Consider the following 18,440-nt stretch of genomic DNA (forward strand, 5'->3'; position numbering starts at 1 on the left):
TCCAACACGTCGACCGCAAATTTGGTAAAGTTTTCCCCAATGAATTTGCAAGCACGCGTTCAGGCAGTCATTAGGAATCATTGAGAGTCAGCTAATAAACAACAAAGGTATATTTTGGCATCAGAGGTGGATAACGTGCGGTTTATCTGGTAGGGATAATAAGATTCATCAAATCCAGGCGCTTGCTCCGATGTGGACGGTTACGGCGTTATATTACTAACATTTTTATTCATTTTTTTAATGCGAAATGCATAATTAAAAAGTTTGAATATATAATACGGCGGTTACCAGTTACGGGCACAATGCGTGTATAAGATCAGTTAGTAATTTATTTGTTTCCGTATTCCGAACGCTCGAAACCGTCTAGTTCAAGTTTTAACCACCATTGTTAAAATAAATCAAAGATTGGCCATTTATTTAATATTTCATATATTGTCAATATATTTGAATACTTTTAACATATTTTACGTTGAATATGAAGCTTGAAAACCAAAAAAATAGATAAAAGGCGTTGAGAATATGTCAGTATAAAAAGTGTGCAAGGAAGTGCATTAATTAATGTTGAGAATATGACCGGTACACATTATTAATGTTAATTTAATTTCACAGAGGTAGAAAGTATTAAAAGATAGATAAAATGATCAAAATAGTATTATTTTATTTTGTCGTTGCTTGTCTTCATACTTCTGTCAAATCAGACCTTCATGAAATCAGTAATGGTGAGTAGAATGAATTAGATAATTTCCATTTCACGAATTTTTGGAGCTTGCAAACTTTTAACTATTAAGTTAATATTGGATATATAAATTTAGTCCTTAACATTACAAATATATATATTTTTTTCTTTTTTTGAATTAAATGCCTTGCAAGGAAAGTTTATGCATAATATTTGATAATTTTTCATATTTGTGGTTAAGTTGCAATTTTTTTGACAACTATGTTAGATAAAAAAAAGTCTGTTAAGTTGCAAATTATCTGAAATAGGAAGCGAAACCCAATATTTGTAAATATTATAATTAAAATGGAAGAAAAACCTTTCTCTTTAGTGATTTCTAAACAAATGGATCAAAAGTCACCATTTGCAAGATTAAATTATAAATAATTGAAAATTATTATGCTAGAATATCCAGCCAAACATGAAATTGTATCCATTTTTAAACACTTTTTCCCTTATTATGTTCATTAAAAGGAGATAATAACTTGGCCCACGTATGATTTCATTTGTAAATGAAATATTATGAATAATAGCCAAAACATCAAACATATCAGTTATCGGGGCTCTGTTATCAATGTCAATTGAGGTGAAAAGTTGACCAGACCTCATTTTTGACCCCTGACCTTTAAGATGACGTATAATGATGACCTACAGGAATTATTGTTTTTGATTAGGCTCGGGTCATAACAGTACATAATCTACCTTCTCCAATGTGATGTTTTCGTACATGTATCTGGTTGACATAAATGTAATCAGTTTGTTGATATGATGCTGTGTAATTTGTATATAACTAATTTAAAATTTAAAATATTTAAAAAAATTTATACATATATATCATTGTTTATATAAAAAATAATTTTATTTCAGAAAATATTGACAACATCGATCCGCGGCGAAAACTTTTCAGACCTTTGCAATCACGTGACCTGAGTAACATGATTATTGATAACGACAGAAAATTGATATACGTTGGAGCAGTTAATTTTCTTTACGCAATGGATCTTGATGACATTTCCATAAAAAAGGCAGAGGTAAGTAAGATTACGAAAACATTAAATTTTCTAAAGACAGTTTAAACAAGATTTCCCGTAATTCAAATATCATTTTATAAACTACATTGGGTTGATAAATGTTTGCGGTATATGACATTTGATTGTCATTTACATCCGCAAAGATCAACAAATATTTTTTTTATTCTTCTCACCAGTGTTCAAATGGCTATAGGTGGCCTTTATGTAACTAAACCAGCGATCAATTTTCCGTTTATATAAGAAGTTGATATTGTAACATTTCAGTGCCTCTGTTTCGAGAATTGGTTGGTATTACCGATAACAGGATTTGGTATTTATAATGCTCATGTACATTAGTTCAGATTCACTTTCCAGTTGAGCCAAATATCATCCTGTCTCTGTTATCTTATTTCGCAAACAAACACAAATAATGTAATATGCAAATATGAAAATACTTCGATCGTTCTAACTGCCGTCGCTTATCAGTTAATGTTCAATTGTTTGAGTACATATGTAGACGACATGATAGGTAATTGCAGTTGGATTTTAATTCCTGTGGTAGACATTGTTTTACGACAGTGCCATTTGACACTGGCGTATGTCGAAACAAAGAGTGGCGTTTTGTATTCCTTCCGCGATTAGGTATCGAATATCTGTGAATACTTTTTCTGGACATTCACACGAAATGATTGGTATTGCGACGAATACTCTTGAGAATTTGTCATCTCGAATATGATGAATCAGTTTTGAAACTTTGTTCACTTCTTTCTTGTTGTGGTGTGAAAAGGAAGAATTATATCAACAGTCATTAAAATGCTATCGTATTCATCATTTGTATAAATCTCTAGGAATCTTCCCTGAGTGTAAAAGTCGCTGATCGTAAAGTGTGAGGCCGGACAAAGTTCTGTCGAGATTTGACGTTTTCATAACTATATATAAAGTACACATCATTCATATTAAGATGAAATTTTGCAAATTTTTTAGTATTTTTAAAATTTTTAATTCAATCCTATAGCGTACGGCGGATAAAACTATTTAAATTCAGTATATTATGTATGAAATACACACCCCTCGCGTTTTCACTTTGCGTTTCAACTTTTTCGTCAAAAATAGGTTTAATCAGATATCAATTCATTTCCATATTTTGATTAAATAATGATATAAAAAAATGCTTCGGAAAACTCATTCATAACTTTCCAGCGTTGAATAAACAACACCAATTTCTCCTTACACTTCTTATTCCTTAAAACCGCTATGTGTCAAAAATAGAATTCATATTAAAAAAACATAACGATTAAAATAAAACATCTAATATGATTACATCCTTTTCAGATTCATTGGGCTCCCGAGCCTTTTCAACTTCAAACTTGCCTCAACTTCAAAGGGGACGCGGTGAGTGACATATAGGCCCCAGATGTCAAAATCATTCTTAAGCTTTGATTAGATCAGAAGTATCTTAATCACTGTCCATGTATGTTTCAGCCAAGTTTTTTATTCTATTTTAATATTATTAAATTTAAAGTATTGTTATTTTGATATGCAGGCAAGATGTCAAAACAGTATTCGGGTTTTGCATTCAGTGAATGGAACTCATCTCTACGCTTGTGGAACAATGGCTTTTAGCCCGACATGCACTTACATTCACAAAAAGGTAACGTATAGTGATTTTTATAATGAATCAAAACTTGAAAAAGTCCATTCGTGAAACGCTGTTAAAAATTTGTTGAATAAATTTGTGGAACGACCCCCGAATTGGCGGCATTACTGAATGGCAAAAGCCTAAGACATGACTAAATTCATGCTTCGCCAATTAATATATCTCGAAATGAAACCCCATGCCCACCACCTCACCCAAATGTAATTAATTGGATAGGTGACTTTATCGAGCCAAAAAGTTTCTAGTTCTTCCAAAAATTTTAAGAATTTGTAGTGTGACAAGGCTACTTCCTTAGTCTATTGTTGTTACTATTAAAAACTCGCAAGGAAGGTACATGGGGGCTGGTTGAAAAAATTAAAAAAAAAAAGAATTGGACACTACGGGTGTGGAGAATAGTTTGTCGTATAGTTAATAGTCAATAGTTTGCCGAGGCGCAATGAAAAAAAATAATACAAATTAATAAATAGTGTTTGCAAAATTGATGTAGAATAAAACTTTTTTTAGGATCATTTTGCCTAAAAAAAACAAACATTTTGTGTTTATAGTTTAGTTCAGTTTAAATATTATTTGTACACACAGTTTCTGAATTTCTATTCCGAATTAAATGTAACTTGTCACCATTGATTTGATATATCAACCTCTTTTCGTTTGTTTCTTTTTTACATAAAACCAGAATAACTGGATATTAAATAAAAAATGTAATGTAAAATACCGTGATCTGTGGATAGCGCGTGTCATTCGCGAATCATGTCTGGTACAACATTAGTCGTTTGATTTTTGAATATAATTACGGATCAAAAAAGTTGGATTGACTTTTGATTCTTTTCAAAATGACGTTGGCGAGTATATTTATGTTCCAGTATACCGGGTACCATACACAATTGAAATATTATCTTGTAGCGTCGCACCCACCATCTTGCGAATTGAATACCACAAACAAACTTTGGTGACTTGTGTAAACCTGCGCCTGGCGCTAGTGGTGTAAGTATGCTGCGGGCTTCATGCCAAGACTAAAACAGACCGAAAGTTTTTAGTAACAGACTCGTACCGAAACGAAGGCAATAAAGTTAATATCGCTGTCCTTTGACAAATTGATTCACACCTTAAATTCAAATTAGAGATTTAAATCGAATTTCTTTTTTGCCAGCTAAGTCATATTGGAACGACGTTCTTGGTCCTGTTGTCTCTCAGTTAGTATATCTACTTCTTCCTCTAGCTCTTCCACAAGCTTTTCAAGTTCCATAACTCTTTTTTTTGTTTTGGTTGCAGTTTTGTTGAGCTCGATTTGGCTTGATCTCAACTCGTCGAATTTTTTCGACACGAAATCCTGGCTTATTTTGATTTCATGGATTTCGTTTTTGATTTCAGTAAAGGATGTTACTTCAGATCTTATCTCGTTTATTGACTCTTTCAATGATGTTATTGAATTCTCCAAATTTGGAGTATTGGTGAAGGCCTGGTTTGCATCGAAAGATCTTTCAAGATGTTGCTGGATGATGGTAGGGATCTCGAGACGCAGTGTCTTTAAAACTGTACTTTCTAGTACAGACACCAGATTGGTAATGTCGTCAACTTTAATTGTGGAGGTCATTGACGCAGTCGAACGCATTTGTCGATCGGTTGGACTTTTGCGCTTAGGTGGTGCTGGAGGAGAACTGGATTTGTCTGGAGTGTCCATCTTTTCCCACTGCACAATTCAAGATATTCTTCAAAAAATTAGATGTGGATTACATCCATACAAAAGTTACAAAGATTATCAATATTAAGTTTTATAGTTATTCATATATCATCTTGGACAGCAAACAATTGAAGGAATATAGACACCCGTCTTACTAATAGCAATAAATAATATTGAATAGTTGTCAAAGATGTAATAATTTTGGGAAATGTTATTCTCTTTTTTCTAACTTGGTCAATTGTCTGAGCTAAGTGGCTGATTTCTCCAGAGCTAAGTTTGGGTCAAAAGTGAGGCCATTGGGATAAAAACGCGTGACAACAAGACAACAAAATCGACAATCATAATACAGGTTAAAATCCTCAATTTGATACACAATTCTTCAATTTCATACAATTGTTCGTTTCTTAGGATTTTCAACGGGCTCCAGGACGAGGTCAACGTGGAAAATGGCGGGCACCTCAAGATCCGTTGTCAGCAACCGTCTCTACAATGACAGGTACTTTATTTGTGCTTGTATATTTATCTTTTGATGTGTATCTTGGACATAATGTAAATTATAACCACCAAATAATATTAAATAATAAATATATTAAAGATTCAAAACAATATATCACTCTGTAGTGTATATACATTATTATTCCTCCATTCTACGTAACTTTAGTCAATTAGGGCGCCCATGGTTATAATTGCCTTTGTATTGGCGTTCACGATTTTTCATAAGCCTTTGTACTGAAACTTGTATGTTTATATTGAAACCTCTATCATCGGAGTATAATGAATGAGATTATCTTTTAAAAAAGAGGCCTAATTGCGAGACGTCTAGATTATTATCTTAAAATTGCACCAGAAAAACCATTCGCGGATATTTGTTCAAGTGTTAATCGCACACAGTCATTTCAACAATTGTCGACGTGATGGGCATACTGATTTTCAACGGAGTTTTTCTACACATCCCTGTCGCAATAGGGACGGCAAAGTCGACCTCTGTCTTACTTCAAACACGTTGCTTAAATTCAGATAGCAAAGTATCGAACAGCAACCATACTGGTTTACTTAACAATATGTTACATACTTGAATGCAGTCAAACAATCGACATCAAACGCGGCATTCAGAATTATTAACTTTTGAATGTTTCACATAAATGATTCTAAACTTCAAATAAAACCGAAAAGCTTAAACAGGATAAAATATTTCGATTGGTTTATTCAAGAAACCATGGCTTAACTTTGAACTTCATATTTTAAGTTGTCACGCATCTTGACCAAAAATCTCTTAAATGTTGGATTAGAAATCAATTTAACTGCGGATCGTATTGAACTGTGTTTTACGGACAAAAATATGAAAAATATATATATAAAATGATATAAAACCGATAATACTATTAAACTCTTGTAGATTAACTATTTTTTATTGTTTTTTCAGAAGGTGCATTGTTCACAGCAACAAGTTTAGCATCTTCGATGAAAAATGGAGTCATTGCAAAAACTACAAGCCGTGGAACTCCCTTGCGTACCAATGAGAACGACAACTTTTGGCTCAGCGGTATTTCACTTTAACTTTGTGGAATAATGCATATTATCATTTTATTCATTTTTTATACCAATGCCAACTATTAAAAGTTTATCGGTTATAATAAATTGTTGCCCACAGGCGACATTTCATGCGTAAATAATAAATCAATGTTGACGTGTTCACGATTTTTTTTTCATAAAAGTAACATAAAAAATACAATTTACGTATAACGTATAATCAAATGGAACTGCCCGCACAGCAAATGATTTCATTGTTAGAGTTGATAATATCAAGTAAAACGTGTTTTTCCAAATTCATTTCTCATTCTAAAATTTTACTTTAAAATCGAGTATTTCTTATCTAATATTCACGTAAAGATCCTAAGTCAAACCCCTCACCTAATCCATAATCACAGGTCAAATCGAATCGCTGTTGTACCGAGTCATATGTCAAGTTCTCAGTTGTAACAAATTTCAACAGAACGACAGTAAAATAGAGAAAATTATACATCATAATTCACCGAAATTAATTCTCTGGTCACCCAGTCTCTTTGGTGCTTAGTCCAATTCTAGTTCGAATAGTTTATTTGGATAACTAGAGTCGATTTTGGTCTTTGAAAAACGCGAATCCAGTCCGAGTCTACGACTCGCGTCTTTTATACACTGACATGTACTAATAAGTTCGGTGGAGCGGTTAGATATATAAACAATGAAGATTTTATATTAAATCGATTTTTGACCCAATATATGACAACTAAATACAGTACACAACAAGTGAGACTCTACAAAATTTATAGCTAGATTATCCGATCCAATCCTTGACTGGTATTTTTATTTCTAGATCCACACTTCGTGTCATCATTTAGTGTTCCAGATGAAAGAGGTCAAGAAAAAGTTATCGTTTTGTTGAAGGAAAATGCCGAAGAAATACCCACTGAAATATTAACGCAGGACAGCGACCATTCTCTTGGACTTGTATACTCAAGAGTAGCTTGTGTTTGTGCTGTAAGTGCTGTTATCGATAAAATCTTCGATATCGACCAACGCATGCGTACCGATTGTGTGGAATGTAGTCTTGAACTCGAGCTGTGTGAAATATATATTGAACTTTTGGCCTTCAATACTTTATACCGATTATGAAAAAAAAGTGTTGTACGACATTTTGAAAAATAAAAATGGTATCTGTAATTGATTTAGTCAGTTCATGAAAATATTCACTAAGTAAGTAAAAGAATTTAAAATCGCTATCGCAGATCTTCGACGTAATGTGTTAGTAAAATGGAGTATATGGCATTTAGATTTAAACTCTTGATAGTTGATGAGGCGTCAAAATGAGAAAAATGGCCCATCATGAAGCATAATATTTCATCCACAAAACATATTTGAGGTATAAAACACCTGACACAAACACAAATTGAACTATCGTGACAAAATTATTGTTCCATTTCAGTTTCAACTATTATTTTTTATCTTTTTCACCACGCCCGCATAAATTATCATTGTTGAACGAAATTATCTACGAATACAATAGAAGATCGGCTTTTTTACATCACAAACCGAAAATAGAAATCTTTTTAAGACTAAAAACCATCAAAAAAAGTAGAAGTATATAAAGCACAATTATATGTTTTAAGAAAATATTGTCAACTGGTTATTATCTATTTCAAAAGGATTTTTTGATAAGGAAAACTTTTTAGGATTTTTTCGTATAAAAGAAGATTCTAGATTGAAAATATGTTAACGATACAAAAGAACTACAAATTTACTATAATTATATTTATTTTACAGCTTTACTTTATAAACAATTAGAATTTAGAATGGCCAAAATATTTGTTAAATATTTTTTTTTCCAGAACGACAGAGGTGGAAATTTATGGGTACTCAAAGACAATTTTGCAACTTTCACTAAAATGAGGATCGCCTGTCCAGTAAAAATAAACAGAGGAAGGAATCGACCTACAATACCGTTCTTTTACGATGAAATACGTAAGAGATATATTTTTATTTTTTTTATTTTATTTTTTAACGCAGAATATAATGAAAATTTTATCAGGTAATGTTATATCGTGAAAGGTAATATAAGAATAAACGTAATGCTCTTCACACGTAGACAAATAAACAACTCTGACAAATTGCGAGTGATACGATCTCAAAATTAATATATTTAATGAATGTTTTACTAAATATCGTTCACTGGATGACTGAAAGTGCTTGATTGTACCGAGTAGAAATTCAAACACTGCCGAGTATAAGCCTCACTATATACGTATTATAAAAATATGTGTCATAAAAAACTCATAACTGTCGGAAAATCCGCCATTTTGGTCTAATAGTTATTAAAAAAAACTTATTTATTGTTCAATAACCATATCGTATCATTTATTTGTTATTTTTCATATCTGAAATAATATTTATAGTTTGTGGAAATAGCTATTATGATTGTCAAAATATAAGGTGACTCGTATTCAAACCATAAAACTACATGCCAGAAGATTAAATAAATATTATGAACCTCGTCTAATCCATATTTATAAGTGATATGTTGCCCACATATCTCACCTTGTTTTTTGTTTCGTGGTCAAATTTGCAGTAAACATGTCTAGAAATGTCTTAAAATTGTAAAGTGGTCACTTCTGGATAATAAACCTATATAGAAGAAGACATCGTTTTAGACGAATTTTAATCGTTTCGAAAAACATGTAACTAACGATACCAAAGCTTTTAAAACGGTTGTCCCGACCCTCTGACGCATAGGTGGTGATATGTAACGATAAATCAACTTATTGTTAAATTCTGAAATGTTGCAACCCGACATCGAAACCTACACCTGAAAACGAGCTCAAATAAACACCTCGGGGCTTTTTAAATACATAGAAACTAGTTCCGTTGCAATATTTTAAGATATTATATCTCTTCATATTGTTTTACAGAGAGCAGTTATGTTATACCTAATCCGGAAGAACCAAGCAATCCGACGATATATACGATCTTCACTACACCGAAGTAAGTATCGGTGCTCATATAATAATATAATGTGCTAATAAACAGAATTACATTCAAAATACTCATTTTGAGAAAGTACATTATCTTAAAATAAGTTGGGTTAGTAATAAGCTATGTTGGTAAATTCTGTTTGGTAAATCAGATTACAATTTTGATAAGCATCACTCTATATAAAAAGAGTTTATGACAACTGGTGGTGTACCATGTGCCCCACCTCAGTACTGGCGCCATTTTAAAGATTAGCTGATTTGAACTTTGTTGCATTTGAATTTAAGAGCAACCACTTGTCAAATACTATCGCAAGCAAATTCGCAACTTCTGAAGAAAACTGTTTCAGCGGTGTTAGGATTCAGCGTGTTTCCACGAACCCGTACTTGGAATGTCGTAATAATAGGCGAACCCTTTTTTGTTTTATGTTTTAGACGATCGCAACAGATGCGTAACATGTCCCACAACTGACGACTAGCGCTATATTTGGCGTTTTCAAAATTATGTATTAGATTTATGCAAAGCGTGTCATGCTAATTTAGCTTACGTATTGACATACATAGATTTTCTGTATTGTGGGAACATGTTGTTAGTGAGATACAAAAGAGAACCAGTTTTTAAAACTTTAAATCCCATCATTGTATATAAGTTTTCTGATGCTAATGTCTAAAATCATTATGTTACTAAATGTTCAATGTGATGTTTTCAGTGGTGCATTTGAAGCTACTGCGACATGTGTATTCGAAATGAATGACATCAGAAAATATTTTTCAACAAATAAATATTGGAATCGACCAGGAAAGTCATCTTCGTCAATATATTCAACGTACGATGGACCATCTTCAACTGCACCGGGGAAATGCGTACCGGACACTTCAACCATGTCGGGAAAAAGGTTGCTAATTTATTTTTTTGATACAGTATTTACGACTAAACTAATCGGTATGTGAAAATTCTCTACTTGGTAATTAGGATCAAGAGAGCATTCTGAAACATTTGAAAATACGTACTTGTTTTTGTTGAACGACCACAAAGGTAGTTAGGTCACACAAATATTGTCCTTATGTTATCATGCACACAGCACACTTACGCATTTTCTTGAATGAATGAACCACTGGCATTTCATTACTACTCTTTCAACTTTTAAATTCGATAACATATGATTTCAGATTGTCTTTTGGAGGTGAACATCCTATCAAATATGGAATCATCAAACCTAAGGATGAATCGGCAATTTATCAAGACACAGGAACTAGATACAAACATATTGTCGTTGATAGAATAACAAGGAGAGAGAGACAGGGAAGCGAATTGGTAGATCGTCAATATGATGTGGTACATTACATATCAGGTGAACTCCCAAATAGATTGACCTTGTTTGCACAAACTAAATGACCGCTTAATTTTTTTTTATCCAGTTATTCGAAACAAGATACAATCAAAATAATGATGATTTTTCCGTTTCAGAAACTGGTTTTATGAAACGATTAGTATTCTTTGTCGAAGACAGAAGTCAATTCTGGGAGATTCCATCAAGAAATATATTCAAGGTATTAGAAATGAATATTTGTCTATAATTTTAACTACGAGTCTTACCATGCTTGTTCTTTCTCAGTGTACGAGAAAGGTAAAATGTTTCATTGCTAGGCATGGGATTTGAGAAGCTATTACAACTTTATTAATAATTTAGTAAAACGCTTACATGCATTGGTTGGCGGCTTTTGCGATAATTCTAGTGCACCATAAAACCCTTCAGTAAATGATTACATTATCAATTTGACAAAAGTTTCATTTATATCCCTGTTTAGAACATTATATTTGATATAATGTGTCAACTTCAGATCATTTGACAAAAAGGTTGCGTCGCAGCAATCAACATTATAGATCTTTGGAAGCAATAATCAGAATACCACACATTGTTTTATCAGGATGATGAAGTCTCCGACACAGTAACCACAATCAAAATTGAAAATGGACATTTTTACATTGGAACTAACGCTTCCGCCATTCAACTTCCGGTTGCTTCTTGTTCCATGTACAAAGGTTGTTACGATTGTAAAGCAGCAAACGATCCTTATTGTAACTGGAATGATGTGGAAGAAAAATGTGAACTATTTGATTTCAACACGTGAGTTATTACATCTGATATCAATACAACTACTTATGCACAATCTGTTTTTTTTTTGTTTTCGCTGGTCTTTCGCTTTCGAATCATATATCCGCCGTCTTTTTCACGCATTTCCAAATAATTTGAGTAGCTGAAGCCAATTAGCGCAACTTATCATTCTGGGTATCCAGAATATTTTTAATGTGATATCACAAAACTGCTCAGAAGTACATAACACTTACTCAAAAAAAATCCGTGAAATGTTTTATGTTAAAAATATATATCGGGTACTTTACAAGATGATGTCAGCTACTAAACAGCGAATCCTCAGGGAGAATTTGTTTCTCTACTAATCCTTGTCATTTCTATTTACAGGCCATCAAAAATAAACTTGCTTATACTGAAGGATATCAACCCGACAAGCGAATGTAGACAAGGGGGAGAATTAAATGCTGACAAGAAAAGTGGTGATAATGATGGTAAATTTTATTTATATTTCACATAGAAAAAATGAGCCATTGTTAATTAAAATTTTATCGATAACATTTCAAGTTTCATTAAAATATTTCAATTAAAAAATGACAGTCCTCGATAACATTCTATCGTATGTGATGTTATATATATCATTAGAAACTAATACCGTTTTCAAAACACAATCTTATAATATTGTGCTTTTAGTACTGTTATAATTCGATATTTAAAACGTTATAAATTGAATCAAAGTTATAAATACTATGATATACACAGATATTTACGACAAACCGAATGCTGAGTTCGACATGATTGCAGAAGAAAACGTCAAATTGAAGTTCCTAAATGAAGAGCAAAACAAATCTATAAATCTTCTTGAGAAAAAGAACAGCTATTTGACCGCAAAATTATCTGAATCGATGTATGAATTATCATCTCTGGCAAAAAATTATAGTCAACTATCGACTTTATTACTTCAATATGATGCAAGAAGAAAATTAGTCATTCAGTTATATAGAAATACCGTGTATTCTCTACATGCCTGTCAGCACGAAAAGACACAGACATCGTAAGTTGACTAAACACAATATTTTAGGCGTGTACATAACGTGAAAGAAATTTCAAAATACAAACATTGCTTGTTTTCACGTTACAATTAATTAATTACATCTTTAAAAGTAGGATTAAAACTTTTCTTTCAAGGCGATTGCTGGCTCAAAAGAAAGCCGCCTTAGCAGATCAGATGAGGGCAGAAGCTGATCGACCATCTGACGGACAGAAGGGCGTCGGGGCGAATAGATCTAATAGGGATTGTGGTAGACGAACATTGGAGAAAATGGCTACAGATGAATCTGAATCTGGTATTAGACGTTGCGACAAGGAAGAAGAATATGCGAGTAAAATAAGAGGTTTGTTATTTGTTTTATATTGATTTGTTTTGTATGTAGCAATAGATTAGCATCCCATTCAATAATGTTTTAAACAAGTTAGCAGCATCAGCTACATTTTTGCCTGAGCATGGTTATTTATAAGCAACCACATTATACGTAAAACGCTATAAAATATAATATCGTTTTATCACCTATGATTACCCTCTGATTGAAATGGCGGGTCAGTGTTAACCATGATATTTCTGAAGAATCGGGGCCTCAGAGAAGAATTAGAGCAGATAAACCTTTTCCAGATCATTGTTTTTCTCACCAAAATACCACCTGTATTGGACAAGTCAAGCTAAGTTCCATAGTTCGCAGCCACAAATAAGCTACGCACAAACTTTATGCTTCACAAATTAATAACGGTATTATTTCAAACGAACTACAGAACTGCGTCATGACATGAAAGTATTGGAACGAGAGAAGAAAACGAACGTTAATACTCTTGCAAGTTGTTTGTCCGGATCATCCAGACTGAAGCAACGAATTCATCTTCTAGACGAGACTAAACAAAATATGACAAAGGAAAAAACTCAACTTCAAAAACAAATGAACCAAATAAAAGAAGAAAACCAGAGACTGAAATTGAGTTCGGCACTTCCAGGTAATAATTTTTTTACTATTATGATTTGCGATTCCCTCGTAGAGGAAACTAATTGTCGAAAATTTTTGCCTATGAAACAGAAATATTAAGATTGAAAAAAGACAAAAATCAGCAGATTTTTTTTAACATTTTCTAAGGATAGATATTAACAAATTGTTTATGATAAAATTTCAATAGAATCTATATAAAACATATTTATTTTATATTTTTATATTAATTTATATAGGTATGTAAACGGTTTTACTTCGAGGGTAGTTTTATCGGGTTTTACTAACTAAAAAGAATTGTATTCTTCTATATTTTTGACTGTTTTTTGACAAATTTTGTAATGCTCCATTTATATTCCTCTTGCCGATTGATTTGTAAGTGACAAAGGCCTATTATTGTCCAAAATATTTATATACTTCGAATTACTTTGAAATCAAAACCAAATTTTTACGTTCAAAATTGTATTTAGAACGAGGTTGTGGAGAAACCCAATGGTTTGCCTATGAACCAACCAGAAAAATGTATTTGCTTACTCGAACATCTTCAAACAACGCCAAAGCCATTAAATACTGTTCGACACACAACGCCGTTTTGGCAACAATGAAAACCGACGAAGAAGCAAGGTAAGATTCCCTATTCTAAATATTTTCAATGAGATGTCATTTATTAGAAAATCATTTTTATTCGAATTTTCACATGTTCACAGATACATATACGAAATAGGACAAAAGTTTGCTCCAAGAAAACGTTATTGGATTGGGCTACAGAAACATAGCAATGGTACCATGATATGGACAGACGACGGATCTACTTTTAATCCATACGCAGCTCGCAAGTTTTCAAAGGGTCAAAAGGGAAAATTATCCAACGAGTAAGTGGCTTATTTACAAGTTTTTAGTTATGTATGCTTGGTATTTCCTGATAAACGGCACAAATGAATATTTACCTTTTTCCGCATTTGAAATAATTGTTCAAAATTATTTTGTTAATCTGTTTAAACTTCACCATATTAACAACTTTTAAAACTTTTCAGTTTGCAAATAAGTTATGATTTGATGTGACATTGCGATTAACGGTATATGATTTTGTTTATATTTTTTCAGGGGAAAATATTGCGTCGAAACAACACTTCGTTCAAATCAATGGCAGCTAATTCCATGTAATAAAGCTCGCAGGGTGATTTGTATGAAAGGTAGGTATTTTCTTTAATACAATATTTCTATATATTAATTATTATATAAGTATTATATAATTTAATCTGATTCCGAAAATTCAAGAATAATTTATTCGAATTGAAAGAAAGGTAGCCAAGTATTTTTGCATATATCTAATTTATGTTCTAAACAAAATTACTGTATAACGATATATAACTCAAAAGCTAGAAAAAATGAATACCTTGATGAAATAAATGCACTATAAATAGTTAGTTAGTTATTGCTAGCAATAAGCTGCATTAATTTTTTTTAATATTATGTTATTTATATATATCATATGCATTGTATTTAATTTTCCAGATTTTGTCGAAGTTGAACGATAATGCATTCCGAGAAAGAAGAAAATTTCTCTGCGCTTTAATATATATTTTATTATTTTAACAACGCTCATTATTTTATTTTGCTACATTGAAATTTCATTTTTATTGCTATTTTTCCAAAAATTGTTTCTGTACAAGTGCTTTTAGTTTAAGCATTAGAATTTGTTTATGAAGGTGCTACAAAGTAAATATTTTTTATTGAAATGATAAATAATGCATTTTCCTACAAATTATTCAATCCAACATAACAAAAAAATTTTATCCGATATTTTTGGGCAAGTAGTTTTCAAAACATCAGCTTTTATAGTAGATAATAAGAATAAAAATCCAAAAATAAATTGAACGAAAGCCTTCAAGTAAGCCATTGATCCCTTTATCAAATGAGATTGTTACATTGTCTTGTGTATTTGCAATAGTCAAAGGTAGTCAATTTCCACGCCGCATCTAGATTTAATTCCCACTGACATTTCTTTCGTTTGCCGCAAAGTAATATAAATTTCAACTTCTATAATGGTTAAAATTGCACGCAATACTTTGTACAACTTAAGTCGCGCATCCAAGACTGGAAAAGCCACTTATTCTGTATTTTAGTTCACCCAGCGCCCACACTAAGAATACTTATGCTTCTTGCCAGTTTTTTTTTGTATTTGAGAATTGATTCGCGCAATGTCTATTGATTGGGTTAACTTACACCTTATCACCACAGTTCAACTTGGTCCAATTACACACATCATCTTCCTGTAACTGAAATATTCATTGAAAACATTCATTTTGTGACTAATTCCTTGCTAGCTGCTTTATAACACCCACCGTTTATGGAGCATTTACTTTCAGAATACTGAAAAAACTAGTATACAACAATTAAATGCTGTAATACTGCCAGCTTATTATTGTACAGTTCCTGACTATGTTTTCTTTATTGTTATTAATAAATTTACTTCGTATAAAATACGGCTGGTTTATAACTGAAATGAAAGGCGAGGCATGTTATAGGGTTAGGGTTATACACAAACATAAAAACGTATACATCAAAACATCAAGGCCAAGCTGAGCAGTACGTTGCGCAGAAAGTAATCTTGAAGCCCAATGAAAGATGCTCGAAACATAGAAAAGTACATAAAGACCCTGGATTACTCTAAAAAACAAGCAAGATCTCAGCAATCAGAATTTTGGTTTGAACTTCAAATTTTTATGTAAGGCCCAAAGTCCATAAAAAAGGATATATATGAAATACTATTCAAACATATTACACGAAAATAACAGAAGTCATTGAATTGGTGACAAAGTGACAAATATGTTAATAATCTTTATAAGTGCTAACACAACACAGCGTTCCATCACGCCGAGCAGTCTGTCGCACCAAACATGGAGCGAAATATTATTGAACGAACGTTAACGAGCTGACATATGCGCTTCGCACCTTGTACATTACTTCGCTATATAACCGGGAATTGTAAGCACACAATCATCCATTCATCTTGTAGTACAATTTTCTACAACTTCATCCAGCATTCAGCTAGAAATACAAATTCAACAAAATGTCTGACGGAGAAGAAGATCAAACCGCCATCGTTTGCGACAATGGATCCGGATTGGTAAAATCTGGTTTTGCCGGAGATGATGCTCCAAGAGCTGTGTTCCCATCTATTGTAGGAAGACCAAGACATCAAGGTGTTATGGTAGGAATGGGACAGAAGGACAGCTACGTAGGAGACGAAGCACAAAGCAAGAGAGGAATCTTGACACTCAAATACCCAATTGAGCATGGCATTATTACTAATTGGGACGACATGGAAAAAATCTGGCATCATACTATGTACAACGAACTTCGAGTTGCTCCCGAGGAACACCCAACTCTTCTTACTGAAGCCCCACTCAATCCCAAAGCTAACCGAGAAAAGATGACTCAAATTATGTTTGAAACTTTCAATGTACCCGCAATGTACGTTGCTATTCAAGCTGTACTATCACTCTATGCTTCAGGAAGAACCACAGGTAAACACCACAAAAATAATTTCAATTTAGGTTGAAGGATGGTTCCATTGAGCCCTATAACTTGGTCTTTTCATCTCAGCACTTTAATTAAATAATTAATCAATTAGGCTACCTGTATTCAAGTAATCTATAGTCTTGTAGTTGATGTGCGTTTAAAATGTTCAATATTGACATTTTAGGTATTGTCATGGATTCTGGAGATGGTGTTTCACACAACGTACCAATTTACGAAGGTTATGCTCTTCCTCATGCCATCGCTCGTCTCGATTTGGCTGGTCGCGATCTCACTGATTACTTGATGAAAATTCTCACTGAAAGAGGATATTCTTTCGTCACAACCGCTGAACGTGAAATCGTTCGTGACATCAAAGAAAAATTGTGCTATGTCGCTCTTGACTTCGAACAAGAAATGGCAACTGCAGCCTCTTCAACTTCTTTAGAAAAGAGCTACGAACTGCCTGACGGACAAGTTATTACCATTGGAAATGAAAGATTCAGATGTCCCGAGACTCTTTTCCAACCGTCATTTATAGGTAAGATAGGTTTTTATTGACTATAAACTTCATTTCATCCCCGTTGTGTGCGAAAAATCTATGCCTTATCTAAGTCTAAATTCCATCGCTATTATGGGCAAGTCAAAAATAGATTTTAATATGGTGTCATTCATATATTTAAAAGTTATTGCCATGCCACAAATCGCACGAGGTTCGAGAAGCAGCCTATAAAAACATAGCCCTAAACCAACTTGTAACACACATTTTTTCATTTCAGGAATGGAATCTGCTGGCATCCACGAAACAACTTACAACTCCATCATGAAATGCGACATCGATATCCGCAAGGACTTATACGCCAACAACGTTCTCTCTGGAGGTACCACCATGTATCCAGGTATTGCTGATCGTATGCAAAAAGAAATTACAGCTCTTGCACCAAGCACAATGAAAATCAAGATCATCGCGCCACCAGAAAGGAAATATTCTGTTTGGATTGGGGGGTCAATTTTGGCTTCTCTCTCAACCTTCCAACAAATGTGGATCTCGAAACAAGAATATGACGAAGCTGGTCCATCAATTGTTCACAGAAAATGTTTTTAAATTTTCCTATTTTCCAATTTAATTTCATCAATATTAGACTAGTTTTTCAGTTTTTAAAATTCGGTATTTAAACAAATAAACACAAACGTTGCATTTTAATGAGTTGTATATTTCAGTACAGCTCACTAGTCGTTTTTGAACTATAGCTC

The 18,440-nt window shown here is 32.9% G+C and overlaps 2 protein-coding genes across 2 annotated transcripts; both read left to right on the forward strand.

The window, feature by feature from the left end:
• The first annotated feature begins 576 nt into the window (after nucleotides 1–576).
• Nucleotides 577–16,146, forward strand: LOC120339877 (semaphorin-3E-like). Its single transcript, XM_039408107.2, has 21 exons — nucleotides 577–719; nucleotides 1,583–1,746; nucleotides 3,058–3,117; nucleotides 3,269–3,376; nucleotides 5,469–5,556; nucleotides 6,484–6,603; nucleotides 7,414–7,577; nucleotides 8,426–8,558; nucleotides 9,503–9,575; nucleotides 10,273–10,458; nucleotides 10,733–10,914; nucleotides 11,031–11,113; nucleotides 11,492–11,691; nucleotides 12,046–12,149; nucleotides 12,418–12,709; nucleotides 12,844–13,049; nucleotides 13,462–13,677; nucleotides 14,135–14,288; nucleotides 14,372–14,536; nucleotides 14,769–14,857; nucleotides 15,180–16,146. The coding sequence occupies exons 1-21, from the start codon at nucleotides 638–640 to the stop codon at nucleotides 15,200–15,202; spliced, it is 2,892 nt and encodes a 963-aa protein (XP_039264041.2). The 5' UTR covers nucleotides 577–637; the 3' UTR covers nucleotides 15,203–16,146.
• A 522-nt stretch (nucleotides 16,147–16,668) lies between these two features.
• On the forward strand, nucleotides 16,669–18,390 carry LOC120339878 (actin, muscle-like). Its single transcript, XM_039408108.2, has 3 exons — nucleotides 16,669–17,194; nucleotides 17,374–17,727; nucleotides 17,966–18,390. Exons 1-3 carry the CDS (start codon nucleotides 16,738–16,740, stop codon nucleotides 18,289–18,291), a joined length of 1,137 nt encoding a protein of 378 aa, XP_039264042.1. The 5' UTR covers nucleotides 16,669–16,737; the 3' UTR covers nucleotides 18,292–18,390.
• The last annotated feature ends 50 nt before the right edge of the window (nucleotides 18,391–18,440 follow it).

This window comes from Styela clava, chromosome 9 (assembly GCF_964204865.1).
Source record: "Styela clava chromosome 9, kaStyClav1.hap1.2, whole genome shotgun sequence".
NCBI lineage: Eukaryota > Metazoa > Chordata > Ascidiacea > Stolidobranchia > Styelidae > Styela > Styela clava.